This window comes from Fringilla coelebs (genome assembly GCF_963513975.1).
Source record: "Fringilla coelebs genome assembly, chromosome: 2".
Lineage (NCBI taxonomy): Eukaryota > Metazoa > Chordata > Aves > Passeriformes > Fringillidae > Fringilla > Fringilla coelebs.
The window spans coordinates 72,946,925-72,962,634 of NC_140029.1; the positions used below are offsets into that span (position 1 = coordinate 72,946,925).

The 15,710-nt window shown below is 38.4% G+C and overlaps 1 protein-coding gene across 2 annotated transcripts in view; it reads left to right on the forward strand.

Annotated features, from left to right (window-relative positions):
- Positions 1 to 15,710, forward strand: part of MICU2 (mitochondrial calcium uptake 2) — a 136,208-nt gene that overhangs the window by 110,859 nt on the left and 9,639 nt on the right. The window contains exons 8-9 of one of the 2 annotated variants that reach the window (XM_084201100.1): positions 8,523 to 8,620; positions 10,651 to 11,434. In XM_084201100.1, the coding sequence (XP_084057226.1) occupies positions 8,523 to 8,620; positions 10,651 to 10,978 (426 nt within the window). In that variant the 3' untranslated portion in view covers positions 10,979 to 11,434. Of the gene's footprint in view, positions 1 to 8,522; positions 8,621 to 10,650; positions 11,435 to 15,710 lie in introns of those variants that run through there. The other variant, XM_084201099.1, reaches the window with a different exon arrangement.

Sequence of the window (15,710 nt, forward strand, 5' to 3'; positions counted from 1 at the left end):
AATTTTGTTATTTTTTTAGAGTTTCTAGATAAGTTTATAAGCCTAAGTATTAGTGCTTTAATTAAATGAAAAGGACATGATTTGTCAGCTGCTTTCTAACCGAGGAAGAAAAATGTTTGTCATTTCTGAGCCTCCAGATGAATTGGATGCAATCAGTGTGTTTCATGACTGTGTATTCACTTGGTTGGTTTCTGTGAGTCTCTCTTTTAAAGTAACTCTCTTCTATTTATGAAAATCTCAGGAAGAGCTCCATATTACCATATGAAAATAGAAGGCTTTCCAAACGGAACTCTATAGCTTAAGCTTACCTAAGTGCTCCTGTTGCAGTGATATCAGCTCATTCTGAGTTGGTTTGAAATGTGGTTATTGTCATTGAGGTGACAAAGGCGAGGAATATTTTACTTAAGTCCACTTACAGAAAGAAGCAGTGTAGATGCAGACCAGAAGAAACAAAGAAGAGTTTGATAGTCCAGCTGGAAAAGCAATTTAACTGTTTTGCAGACCACTAGAAAATGGTAAATATATCTCATCAATGAAAGGGACAATGAAATAAATTCTTCCTCTCTTCTGTTTTCCCCTGAATCCAGCCACCTACAACCTCCCTTCTTCTCAGATAGACTATCTTCTTGATAGTCAGAGACAGAGACAAGATATTCTGTAGCCTGGGTGTCATTGAGCAAGACTTAAAACATTGGGGGGGAATCCTAAGCATACTGAAACATCTCAGAAGCTGATGAACCATGTGACAACTGATGGGACAAGTGAAAATGGCCTCAAGTTACACCAGGGGAGGTTTAGATTGGATATTAGGAAAAAATTCTCACTCACATTGGTCAAACACTTTAACAGGCTGCCCAGGGAAATGGTGGAATCACCATCCCTGAAAGTGTTCAAAACACATGTGCATGTGGTGCATAGAGACATGGTTTAGTGATGGACTTGGCAGTACTGGGTTAATGGTTGGACTCAATAATCTTAGAGATCTTCTCCAATCTGAATTATTCTGTGAATCTAAAGAAGGGGAGAGGACAGCTGGATTGTCTCTATTACTAAAAGAGGCTGCTTACATCAGCAACTTGCTGTCAGCTGTAAAATTTCAGTTTACACTGGGCATGAGGCAGTGGCTTCTCACATTGGAAGCATTCAATAAGGAATTTATAGAGGCCTCTGCGTTGTAAATCAGGCATCAGCAGTTTCTACAAAGAGTTGCTCATGTTCTTTACTTTTTTACATGCCTGAGGAAAAAGTGGAAGTGGCTGTTGCTGACACCCTATAAATTTATTAGGCATAAACTGTCTTCTGATTCACAAAAGTTTTCCTCCCTCAGTGTATATTCAAAGTTGAGTTAAAAATTGTTTGATTGACAAACAACCATCTCCTTTCTTGAATCTTTTCATCAATCACCAGATTAAAGTAGCTAGGATTAATAGGGTTGTCTGCTCCTCAAAACCTGTTTCAATTGAGACTTAAATGCCATGACAGTGAAAGAAAAAGGATCTTTATTCTGCATGAATGCACAGCTATAGTATAAAATTTCCAGAGAAACTTTGATACAGTTGGAGAGATTAGTTATAAACATAAGCTTATTGTGAGCTAATTAAATACCTGAGCCAGAATGTCTCTACTTTGTTTTTGTCTTGCTTCAAAGTTTGTCTTCAGAATTTTCCATTGAGAAAAATCTGAAATTACTGTAGCCAGAAAATGTTATTTAATACAGTTATGTAGAAGACTATAAATGGAATTCTAGTATGAAAGAAGAATTAAATAGCTTTGGGGAATACAGCTAACTTGAAATTATTATAGTCTCTATATTTCTACATGGCAAAATCCAAATTATCACATTTCTCTTAATTTTTATTTTCTTCCTGTCTCGATTTCTCACCAAAGAAATTGATTATCATTGTAAGCAGTGAATCTGACTATGCAGTGTAGTCGTTGGATATGTTTTTGCCCTTATTTTTTATAACTGTGTTAAGTCATAGTATTGCCTTTAAGCAAAATAGATGAAGTATAAAAATATAGAGTTTAAGCTGACTAGGTTTTTTGAAAGTTGAGATACTGCAGCAGAATTTTGGTGTTTGGAATGGTTCTTTATTTCCACAACACTTCCTCAATTTGCATATGAGTTTGCTGTTTTTTCAAAGTAAACCCAGTCTCTGATACCAGATGGCAAATGTCACCAACCTAGGAAAATACAGTTTAAATGGTAGTCTGCAGCTTTGTTTAACCAGCAGGTATAAGCAGGTGTGTTCCCTGTACAGTGTGTAGACAAAGGTCCCAGTCATTTATTTACTATGTGGTGATACCATTTAATACTCATCAAGTTACTATATACAGAAAAGAAAAATCAGTTTGCTGTTCTTCTGGGGTGCTTGTATCTCTGCCTTTTTACAGACACTTTGACTTACACACCTAAAATTCAAATTTTCACCACTTATTATTGGCCCTTGAATGGGATTACAGTGGAATTGGTTATCCAGATACATGTATTTCAGTTGAGGGCTTTTCTTATTCCAATATTATAATTGATGCTGGAAGAAAAGAAAAAAAAAATAAAAACCCTGCCCAGCCTTAACTGGCTCTTTCTTTTGGGAACTTCCATGCTGAATTTTGCAGAGCAGGCAGTCTAGCAGTCTGGTAGCAGAAGTGCACACGGTGAAGGAGAGCTGCAGGCAGACTTAAAACACTGGAGCCTGGTTCTTTCTAACCAGACTGGAGCAAATGGTGCAGAAGTCAACAGTGGCAGTGACTGCCTCAGCTCAGACACCCTCCCCACAGGCCAGAGGAAATGCTCCATCTGGCTTCCTAGCAGAACTGTTCTTCATATGGAACATCCAACTGAACACATGACCATGGTCCATGGAAGAGGAGAGCCAAACTCCCTGCCTGGAAGTGATCTAGATTACAGCAGGAAAGTGCATGAACTAGAAGAGTTGGTTTCTCTTGAAAAGGTGTTGCCTGGGGAGCAGCGCCTGTTGCTTTTGTGTTCCTGCCTTGAGTTCCTTCAAAGGATACTCTAACAGTGTAAGGTGCTTTAGTGTCCTGGCTATGAAAGCAATGCTAATGGTGGCAAATATCTACTGGACAGACCATCTGTCTAGATCAGGGACTTTGCTCTCAGGCCCTTTAATTTAGATTAATGAGTTACCAAGTACTTTCAATACCTCTCATTTAATATGCTTTATGTAATGGGTAAACTTATAAATTACTTTTAGCTACTGTTAGAAAAGGAATGACAATACAGAGTGTTCTGTATTTGTTCTTGAAATGAAATTAGTGTTGTGAAATATGTGAATTATCTCATTTCCAAATTATTAAAGATATGCTTCTGGATTCCCTAGTGAATACATTTTCATACCAAGTGTGAAAAGTATGATTGGGGATTTTTTTTTTTAATATTTAACTAATAGTTGGGGACACAGCTACTCATCTCTTTTAAACAGAAAACTTAAGAACTGAAATTGTCTGACTATATGCAGTGTACTTTTAGACTCACACATGAACAATTTCATATTATTTGAGTACAAGTTGTTTCAGACTGTCTACTTCTCTCTTTTTTTATTTTTTCCTGTGGTTCTAAAAGAAGTAAATGACATTAGTCATTCACACATTTCTTTCCGCTTACCCAGTCAAGACAAGGTTTTACACTTGGACCTTCAAACACTGCAGAATTGTGATGCTCCTCAACCACAGGAACTATGCAAGTCATCATAACTTGCCCATCTGCTCCCTAAAGTCTCTACCTGGTTTAAAGTTTTTTACTCAGTGTTTCTAAGTCTGCATAGCTCAGTGTAACTAAAGACTGCTTAAAACTGAAGGAAGGTAGTGGCTGGGAGCTGTGCTCTTCTAGTGCAGCAGTACTCTGTAACAGGGGTGCAACACATCAGATTTTACAAGAATCTAGTCCAAGACTAAAATTAATATCCCTCCCTGAAGAGTCTGTCATTAATCTTGTAACCTCTCAGTTCACATGGAATGCACATTTTTTCTTGACCTATCTTCTCCAACATAAATATGTATGTTTTGTGTCAGCAATTTAACATTGAATACTGTTGAAAAGCTTTTAGATACTTTAAACCGAGGAGCAGCATGATTTGCTTTAAAGAAAGTTCTCCAGACAGGTAAACCCCCTAAAGAACCAAACTGACACCAAAATGTTAGATTATTGAAAAAGTGCTGGGTCATTTTTTACCTCATGGACATGGAAATTATTTTATTTTTCCATATGATCTGATGACATTGTAACCTCAAGAGAGAGAAGGAAACATATTTGAGCAGGGGCTGGCTGGGGAGCTGAGGACAGCCATTTTCAGCACCGAGAGCAAGAGGGTTTGCGTGCACTGAGCATGGATGTGCTTGGCCTTCGAGGCCAAGTCTGCCTTGATCAAAAGGGTGGGCTTCATAGCACTTCACACCTCCTGAAAGGGGTCCTCATAATGGAATCTCTTTTTTTGGTGCAAAGTTACATTTTTTAAGTATGCCACAACAGAGAGGCAGGGCCTGGGTTCCTGTGAGGAGCTGTGTGTAGGAGCTGCTTTCCCAGGCTGCCAGCAGGGCATGGGTCATGCAGCCTTAGGTTTTGCAGTGCAGCAGTGCCATTCCCCGACTCCTGGCACAGTAAACCTGCTTGGAACAAGGCAAGGTTCAACCTGTTTCTATCTGGGGCTTAAAGTATTTCCTGCAGCACCTACTCCCTCATTAGTTTTAGCTCCATCGGCTGGAAACCTATTTTATTCTGTACCTCCTTATGTGAATTGATGCAGTGCTGTGGGTGATGCACTGAAACCTGAGGATGTCCATGAAGTTACATGTTCTTCGCTACAAAGGGCCCTAAGCAGAGTGATTCCATGGCATTAGTTGTCATTAAGAAAAGAGCTGATCCTCCCAGTAATAGGAATTATGGGTGTTATTGGATGCTGTTTATTGTTTAGAAGATGTTCTGTCAGACTTCTCAAATATTGTCTGTTGTATCCTGTGTAGAATCATCTGTGCACATTTCAGCCCTTCTACATCAGACCTGAGGTGTTCTTGAATCCTACCTAGTAAGAACGTGCATTGCAAAACATGAAAAACTTCGGTATAGATTTACATTAGGATGAAAGGTGATTTATCATAAAAGACACAGTTGCATTTTGAGGCCCACTGGAAATTGCCTGGGGTTTGCCAAAAAGAACTGCTTTTGGAGATCTGTATCTCCTGATCCCTCTAGCTGGCCTGCTTACAGTTCTTTTGACTGACTGTAACTGTTAGGATTAATTTCATAATGGACACATCTTTAAAACCTTCCTACCAGAACTGAGTCCTAGGATATATGCCAGCATCTGGGACACTCTCAAAATGACAGAAAGCTTGAATGCTCTTTAGCAGTGTGTGAAGCTAGGCTGGGATAGAAGCCTGGCATGGTGAACTGAGCTAGCAGCTTGAAAACAAAGAGGATTGCAGAGAAGTGGACTCACTCAGAAAAATTTGCCAAGATTTAGTCTTACCTTTGGAAAGATTTGAGATAGCAGACAGAAACTAAGGTATTGTCCTCCTTGCCCAACCTCACTTCTCTGCCCATTCTTCCATCTATTCACTCTCCTTCTGTCTTAACTTAAAAAAATGTTCAATCCAAAATACATATTATTTTTACGATTTCTAGTGAAGTAAGACATTGCACAGCAAATACCATCTCTCAGGAAGCAAGCAAGAGAACAAGAAACGAATTGCAGATTTTAATCATGATGTATGCTTTCCAGTCATGCCTCAGGCAAATTCTGCAAGGAAAGGTGGTAAGAATTTAGAGACAGTAAGTCTATTAACATTTCAGATGGGTTTTGAAAATCAGTTAGGTACATTATTCTGAAAATCCCATCTCACTGTGCGATAAGTTTCTTCTCAGTGACACTTGTTGGTACTTGCTGCAGTATCAGGTCCTAAATGTCAGAAGCTCAGTGGGGAGCTACAGGATTAGGTAGGTCTTTGCCCATGACTCAGTGTTTGCAGCATCAGGCCTCTTATGTTAACAGCCTATGTAATGTAATAAGGAAATAACTTGTGTTATCTGATCTTGCTTAAAAAGGAATAATTGCATAATTCAGCAGTTCATGATACTTTTGAAAAGTGTAGGAGGTGTTAACATTACTCTAGGAAAATTAGCCAATGTTTGTAATATGTACACACATGTTCATTAGTTCACAGACTTGTGTGGCATCAGATTGTGTGGTCTTTGGGATTCTGGAACATGTCTGAGTTCCCCACGTGTGATACATGTCTCTGCCCCATCCTGTGCTTGTATCAAGATGAAACTCAGACCACTGGGATCCTTTATCCACTCTGTGCCTCAGCTTTCTGTAAAATGCACAGATCAAAAGGGTTCTATGGTACACCATCCCAGGGCCTGAAGCAGCCAGATACACCAGAATACAAACTTTGACTCAGTTTAGATAGTGACTTAAATCTACCAGTCTGCTCTGCTTTACAGCCTGGGACTGGGTTACCATTTCATTCTTATTGCCAAGAGAGACATTCCAAATGTGAGTTATTCTTCTACCCAAGCTCACAAGGGCGAGGTGTTGGAAATATTAATAGAATTCTCATTATCTTCTAACAAGGATTTGTCATGTCAGTACTAATTTATACAGATCAGCAGCAAAAGCTCCTAATGATTCTGTGGACAAAAAGGAATTATGTACTAACATGCACTTTAATTTAATAGCATTAACTCTAGGAAAAGCAATTTTTTAAATTTCACCCTTAAGGTGTAGTCTCTGTGGTCTCCTGTTGCATTTTATGCTTTAAAGAAATGTACTGTTTTGTAGTTTTAAAATATATTTAACTCTCACTAACATAGTGTTTGGACATCTGCCAGTTTCACTGTGGAATTTCAACTGATAAAGAAGGTAGCCAGCAAGTAGGTGCATATTTGTTATAAATCCTGGGATAGGCTTTGTCATCTTAGATAAGATGAGGTAAGTATTGTTTGTGTGCCTTCTTCTAGCTTGTAACTAGACAAGCATTAATAGAAGAAAAAAACTTTTGCTGTCGCAGACTTAGTTTTGAAAAGGTTATTTTAAACCTCATTTTTCAATTTGTTTTCATACAACACTTATTAATTAAATTAGAAGCATTAATTTGTGTAATCATGAGTTCAGTTTTTAAAATTACATTAGCAGATTTATTCCTTGCATTTTTCAAGTCTCCTTTAAACATGTAAGCAAAACCCGCAAGAAGCAGATTACAATCTAGCTGCAGTGAGGGATATGTGGATTCTTCTCTGCTTCTTTTTAGAAAATTTTGCATTCTGATATAAATAGTTTGGGTTTGAATTTCAAATAAGCATACATGAATGTTTGACTTTTGGCTTTCAAAAAAGCATATACCAATGTTTATGCATCAGTCTTCACAGTAATCTGAAGTGTTTAGACTTGAGAAGGATGGATCTTGTGGGTATTTAAATATTCTTTGCCTGCAATTAAATGATAAAAGTTCAGTAAGTGCAGTTTGCATATGGCTTGAAAAGTGGTTTTTTTTCTAGGTTCACTCATACATAACTCATATCACTGGCATTTGGTGAACTGTAGCTTGTAGTGGAAATGAGGAATGTTTCTGCTTTAACTATAAAATAACTGTGTCATGTATGCAGTAAGCATGAAACACGGGGGACTAATGGGACTTGTTATTGATGAAGCTGAAAGCTAAATAACCATTAGTATTAAATCTTATGAATAGACTCTTGTCTTTCATCTTACCTCTTCAACCAGATAAAAGACACAGAGGCTATTTAGATGTCACAAGAATAGTATGCTGAAATCCCTACAGACTTAAAAAAAATTCTCTCTTCGTGTTGCTTAGTGTTTTGTTGTGTTCAAAGAAATGCCAGTATGCTGGTGCTGAAAGAAGCATAGAGCAGAAATCCAGCATTATGTGTGGGTTTAGGCTTGTTAAAGATTGAGTTGAAATAGTGTTATCCCTTCTCTGCAGAAATTTCCTCTTCAGATTTTAAAAATATTTATAGAAAAGTCACTAACCCTGAAAATTTCCCAGAAGCCTTGTAAGACCATAATATAATAGAGCATTATCAGTGTTGGTATTTTCCTAGCTTCATTTATTAGACTATCATGAATGTTTTTAAATGGCTGTAACATGTTAGAAATACCTAACTAAAAACTTACTTACAGATGCTAACTTTATTTAAGCCTTCTATTCACCTAAGAGTAAAGTTTCTTAAAGATTTAACTTGCAACCTTCTCTGTTTCAATAATAAAAATCATAAAATATTATAATAAAATACACTGATGGTGATTGGAAATTGTTCTTATCTTTCATACAGAGTATTTAGAAGCAGAACTTGTAATAACACTGTTAGCAGTTAATGTGGAAGAGTTGTTCAACTCTGAGATCCTGTGTGATAGCTTTAGCAACAGGAATTAAATTTCAAGTAGCTTTTGGGAAATTCTAGTTCAAATAAATATTTTTAGATCAATGGTGAATATTAATGATCATGCAAAGCATAACAATCATATCGGTTTTTTGTTTTATAGGAAACAGAACTGGACAGCTGTGGTGTTAATACTGTGTTGCTGGTACATTTCTTTGGAAAACAGGGAAAGGAAAAACTTCGCTTTTCCGAGTTTTTCAGGTATTTTTTCAGCTAGGCAAGCCTAACAGGAGCCAGGCTTGTTCCTACCCCCTGTGCTTTACCCCAGCTCAGGCATCTATCTGACATCACACTGAGTTGATTCAGAAAATTAAGCAATGAAGTGGAGATAATTCATGATGTTGCACGACCAAATTCCCCATTTAGCTCCCAGAGTCTGCTGACTGCAGGAGCTGAGCACTGTGATAACTCCTAGCAGCAGTGGGCTGGGAGGGTTGAGAGTCCCATTCTTGGCAGCTGTGTGGTGGCATACCTTAAAACAATGTGATTCATGAGTATTTTTTGTGACCAAATCGTAGAAAAAGTGACTTCTAATCAACTAAAAAATATTTTCTGAGTTGAGATACATCCTTTCCCATTACAGCTGTCATGTCAAGCTACAGGCAACCTCTCTACTTTCTTCAAATTCCAGCTTCTGTTGAAACTTTCCCAGTGCCTTTTCCTCTACCATTTGAACTACTTTTGCAATGAGACTGTGCAGATACCTGTTTGAGTCTTGATACACATATTGTAGCATGGCATCAAGAGAAGATTATCTATCAGTATTACCTTTTTTACAAAAATAATCAGTCATTTACAGACTGCAAAAATAAAGTAGAATAATGTGTTTTGCTTCAGTTGCATTCAGAAGTGGAGAATGTGTGGCAGCCCTCTTAAAAATAAATGTTTTTGCAATCAGTAGACTAAAAAGTGTTTGGCTCCAGTGGCTCTGGTACATACCAGTCTTCAAATAAACAACCTTTCCCTTTTGAAGACCTCAGCTCAATAGGAATCTAAGTGAGTAAAATAAGTTTAAGATGTCTCCAGCTCCCTTTTCTATAAATACCATAGATCCTCTCAATGAAACAAAAGGCAGAGAGCACCAGTAAAAGGTTGTGTTTGCATATACAGTGTAAACTGAAAAGCCTCAGGTTTTAGATAAAATCCTACATTGACCCAATGAGGCATGACATTGATGAAGCTATGTACCTTGTACATTCTGAACACATAGGTTAAAGACCTTTGCCTGCCACACAGATAGAGGCCTGTAATCAAAATCAAACTCCCACATCTTGCTCTTAAAATTTGTGGGATAAGTGTAAGGTTTAATGCAGGTAATTTTTCAACAGTGGCAGTTATGTTTCGTAGGGCTGGAATGTGCCTCTTTATCACTGCGTAGACACTCCATCTCAGCCGCAGCGTGACAGTGGAGTTTGTTTAACACGCAGAAAGGTGAATAAAAGGATCGCTGTCTTTTTAACCTCTGTGAGGATATCACCTTTCACATGATTTTATTTGCAAGTAAATCAAGCACATCATTTCTGGGTTCCTATTGTTCAGAGAAAATGTGATTTCTATCTGATGGCCTCTCATAACACTTTACCTTCTGCGGGAAGCTATTGTTGGCTGTTTGATCAAAGTGCCACATTGTTTTTACAAGAGATGACTGATGAGCTGTAGAGACATAGATCATTCTCAAAAGTAAAAAATAATGATGGTAAATGCTTTTATCATTTTCCAAGTTCTTGCCTAGAAAGCTTTTCCATTGATCAGTGCAGTACCTAGTAGAAAATAGAGGTGATTATGTTTGATTAGGACACACTAAAACTTGTCACATTAGTTAAATACACAGATATTGCTGTGCTTCAGAGTCCTTAAAACTTAAAAAAAAAAACAAAAAAGAAACCACCCAAAAGAAAAAAAAAAAGGAAAAACCACAAAAAATATAAAAATAATTCACCTCAAAAAACAGGAATGCTTTCATTCTGAAATTTCACTGTACTTATATGGGAATTCTGAAAGCTGAGACTGTTCTTATCTCATTACCTACTTATATTTTCCTCATGCTCCCTCTTTTCCATTTGTCTGGCATTAAAAAATCCTTTTGTAAGTGTGCAACCATCTGTATCTACATGCACACCAGCATTATCCAAGCCTTTTAGCCCACAGTCCAAACATTTAAAAAATGTCAGCCACAGTCAATATACCAGGGCAATTAATCTGCCAAACTGTTCTCCTTTCTTTGCATTCAGATGCCACAAAGAAAATGGAGACTCTCTACATCTCTTGGGGCAGTGTGAGGCTGATGTAAACCAGTTCTTGTGCCTCTTTTCCTACTGCCCTGAAGACTGGAGGCACACTGAGAGTCGGGAGGGAATATGGTCAGGCATCTGTCTCCAGCTGGTGTTTGCTTCTTGGGCAATCCCAGGTATTGATCCACACGCAGACAATCCTCAGGCAGTGTTTTCATCAAATGTAAAGATACTTTCAGGGATCTTCAAGCTTCTTAAGGTAGGACTCAGGGAACACATGTTCAGCTCCAGACTGCTAGGTGAGTTCTTATTGTTGTATTGTCCTTAACGTTAAGGACATTACTAATAAGAATTTACAATTTCAAAAGCAAGTGTTTCCCTGGCAAATATTAGGAAATATACATTTCTGGAGTATGTTTTGTTTCTGTTTATCACTACTAAAGGTGTGGTCTCTTAGTCAAATACAGCTAAAACAGTATTCTCCTGTAGCCTTTTTTAGGGAAATATAGAAGAATATGCAGTAAGCCTAAAATCATGTAACAAAAAGGGTAGATTTAACACAGGAAGCCATCTTTCTTCTCAGAAGATCTGAACAAGTTTCTGTTTCAGATGACACCACTCAGTTTTACACCTCTACATAACGTCATCTTTTAATACCAAGTCCTGTCTTAAAAAAAGTCCCCAGAATTCAAGGCTTTTTTATTCTTCTCTATGGATTTCTCCTGGTTTTTAATACAGAAATAATTTTTGGCCCTTTCTTTCTAAGAAAGTTCTAACTTGTGCTTTAATTTCCAACTATATCAAATGTACTATTTTTTATTCTTAGTAGAAAACTATTTCGTTTTCTAGGTATAAGAAATATTTCTTCCTGACAGACACTGGAGGGTTGTTTTCCTCTGAAAAAAAGTTCCTTACTGATCTTGTTTAACTATGTCTAATCCCAAATAAAAGAGGAGACAGTATTTCACTCCCTTAACAGTTTACGACTACTGTGATTTTTTTCTGTAATCTGTCCCCAAGCAAGCTTAAATCTCTTAGATTCTCTGTGAAGGCAAAAAAAAGTGAAGAGAGTATGGAAAGGATATTCAAAAAACTCTCTGATTGTTGTATTTTTTCCTGGGATGTCTTACCAAAAAAAGTACTTCCCAGTATGGTTAAACAATGGGCATCTTTTAATAGTATGAGGAAAGTTAACGTTTCAATCCAGTTTATGTCATTCTCTTACCTGATTTCTTGCTTCTTGTTTCATCAGTTAATAGAATTTTTTACCAGAAATATTCTGTAATTATGGTTCTATTTAATTTCTGCTTTAGATTGAAAGTGACAAATTGTATAACCATACAGAGATCATGCCTTTTCCCTTCTTATCCTGTTTCTTTCCTTCAGTGTTTTGAATTCCTTGATACATTTTATTTGGAACCTTTCATTTAAGAATCCAGAATGATCCAGGCTGGACCCCACTGCTAGTGCTGACGTTTTTGGGGGGGCTGTGGTGTGTGTGTGCCAGTGCATGGATGCAGGTCTCTTCAGGTGTCATTATCAGCCAGCATGCTGTGCTTTTGCTGTGATGACAGCTTGTATATTTTCAGTGATTTTCATCTGGGGATTTGGAATTGCTTTGCAGAAATAGAGTATGATTGCTTGTCTCTGTTCCTACACTTTTATCTATGTATGTGCATATAGAGAGAGTCATAATACATAGAGATTACATCAGTTACAGCCAAGATCAGGCAGTGAGGGAGAACAGCAACAAAATCTGGCTTCATGATATTCCTGTCATAACTCAATCTGAATATTTCCCAAATACTTAGTAAAGAGCTTGAAAAAAATATTTTTCTTCCTTTCGTGTGAGCTTAGTAAAAGAGTAGCTTGGTTAGTTTCTACAGAGCACTTAAAAAATGAAAGTGAATTTTTTGGTTTGGAAATGCTAAGGACAGTAAATCAAAGAGGGTTTTGCTTGCAATTCCGAAAATTGTGAGATTGATTAACTGTCTTAATGCTTGCAAGCCTGAATTTACAAGCATAGATCTTAATGTTTTCTTAAGGTTAATTGGTCAAGCCTTAATTAGATTTTCTATATTCTGGTTTGAAAGTCAGATTGCAAAAAGGTGAGCTGCAGCTGGTTTGCCACAGTCTTTTAGTTATCAGAGAAGGTTATCAATTCTTCAAAAGGACTTTGCTATCCAAAGAGGAGCCAAAGCATGGTGCAAATGCTGTGGTGTTATATCCACCACTATCTTTGTTGTTAGATTCCTTCCTATAAATCAGTGTGACAGGAACTGGTCACTTCTGTATTAAGAGTGTTGAAGCTCTGCACAGACAGTTCAGGTCAAGAGGTGGAAAAGAAACTTTCCCCAATATTTCCTTTAGTGTTTCAATCTACTTCTTTGTGTGCCATAAAGAACACAATGGTAGCACTTCTCCACTTGGAGGGGGAGATAGCTGCATTCCTGAGATCTCCCCTCTTTTATTACATTTTCACTATTTGTGGTGGATTAGCACTATTAAAGCTGAGTTGCCAAAAGCCTTGGGAGACTCCCTCTTTCTATACTAGAGCCCATTACAAAATGAGGGATAAATCCTGATAAGGTTTCTGGATGCTGTTGTAACACGATAACGAATTTGGCCATTGGCCTTCAACGTGGGTGTTTTAGAGAGTGTGGATAAAGTGGGCTGTCTTAAAGAAAGTGCTCTCTGTTCCTGGCCTTTTCCCTATCTTATAAATTTATGGTTTACCTCTCCTTTTTGTTACTTGAAAACTTAGAGCTTTCTTTCATTTTCAACCTACTATAGCATAAGAGTATTCCCAGTGTAATAATTTTTTAATTGTAGAGCATATCTACAATCAGAATCCTGTTCCTGTACTTGAATTCTGACTTCCTACCAAGTCCCCAGCCAAGATCCCACTGATTTTGGGAGAGCAGGAATTTCATTCCTGTGCTTGTTTTTCCTAATATCTGGATACATTTTGAGGACTTCACAGCTGAAACACATTGCACTGTGATCCAGAAGATACAAAAGCAAGTATCCCTAGTGGTGTCTTGACATTTACGTATCAAGTTTTACTTCCTAACCAGAAAGTTATTTTTAATAACTTTTAATAACTTTTACTTAAAAAAAAACCTCATTAGGATTTTTAACTCTCACATCTGGGAATAAGAGTGACCTAGAATGCTGATGCGATGATTCACAGTATTTTAATTTTTGTAATATGGGAAACCATCACATAAATTTTAAATTGCACATTTCAGCTACTGCTCCAAGTAGGATTTGATATGGCAGGAAATCTTCCCACTCTGGCTTCCCAGAAGCAAGCCTACAAGTTGAAATGAACTTCAATTAGAAGAGGGTGCAGAAGCAAGAAGACAGTGAAAATGCCGCAGCCTGTCTGCTCTGGCTTTGCTGCCCCTTTCAGCAGGCTGATGTGTGCAGCCTGGTGGGCTCCTTCCTCATCATGTAGGAATGATTGATCTGCCTTGTTGGGTGTGGCTAGAGGGCAGGTCACCAAGGCTTGTCTGCTTAAGGAAATGCAATATTCAGAAAAGGTGGAAGAATCTCTTTCTATGTCATTGCCTGTGTCTAGAAAACAGTAAAGCAAATGACTGAGAGCTTTCTCCCCAAGATAAATAGCTCAATGTTCAAGACCTTAGGTCTGTTGAAAAATTTGTCCACCTTTCATAGGTGGAAATCCAAGAAAATAAAACACATGTTGTCTCACTTCTCTGCATCCAAGTTTTAGGCATATTTCTGTGAGTGACCTCATTTTCAGCAACTTCTCCTCCTCCAGACCAGACATTACATGAGTTAAAAACTACAGTCAAAGAAATTGTTCTGCACAGTCTTGGCTGTGCCTTCCAGCCAACCACAAACCACACATCCCAGATACCATCTCCTCCTTGCCTGTGATGGCCACTCTCAAAATGCAGCCAAGTGGCCCTACTCAGTCTCTGCTGGGCTGACTCCATGCCTGGTCTACATGCCAGATCCATGCTGTTCTCTCCCTCTGCACCTCAACCTCCCTTCCCAAGACCTGGGGAGACTGTTGGGGGCTGTGGGTGTGGCAGGGCTGCTTGTGCCAGCCCATGGAGCTGGTCTCCCTGGCATATGCTGGCTGTGGTGCTGGCCAGAGGCAGCAGTCTCCTTGTGAGTTACAAAGACAGCAGCTGGGCCTGAAAACAGAGGAGTGCTTTGCAAGCTGAGCAAGGCAGCTCTTGCCACTCTGCAAGACAAAGGGCTGCCCAGTCACACTGGTTGCACTACCTGGTCCTTTGGTGTTTCATCCACTTCTGAGAGGGAGAGCTGGAGAAGTTGAAAGTATGTCAGGTCTTAAGGTGGACTGTGGAGGAACATCTTAGTGTTTGGCTATACTGTAGAATCCCCTTTAGTAGACCAGAAAAAGGCACATATAAAATGTGACAGCATTTTGTACCCCTCCTCCATATTACTCTAATTCAGCCCTAGCCTGAAACTTAAACTCACCTCACTATCAGGCTTTCATTTACCTGCATGTCCTGAGCAGTGAAGCATTTGTTGGCCCTTTATTTGCATGTGCAGCTCTACCTGTTGGAGAGACAAATACAAGAGAGAGCTTATGCTTCAAGAGCAGTCTTTAGCTAACCCCTTATAGACTTCAGAGAGCTTCAAGCTACTAATTGTCCAAGTGATCTCATTAAAGAGCTAAAGATAGCTGTGTGGACTCAAATGCTGTAATTTCAAGGGAAAGAATTCAAACCCAGTAAGGCCAGGCAAACATGGATGAGCAAATGAGCCTCTGCTGATACTGGCTTCACAGACCCCCCTTAGCTGTCCTCTTCTCCAGTTAATTGCTTTGTCCTAATACAGGAGTATTTCATTCCCTCCTGTCAATAATTTCTGCAACTCAATAAAGAAGGGTTCTTTAGCAATACGGAGGGGATTCTGGCAAGCACCACTGGGTTTAGCCTTTATTTAAAAATCACCTCTTGTTTTTGGATTGCCCCATTTCTGAAGTAGAAAGTATGAAATGGATCACACCATATTGTCTGTGTGAACTTTTTAAAAATTAATACTAGCCATATAGA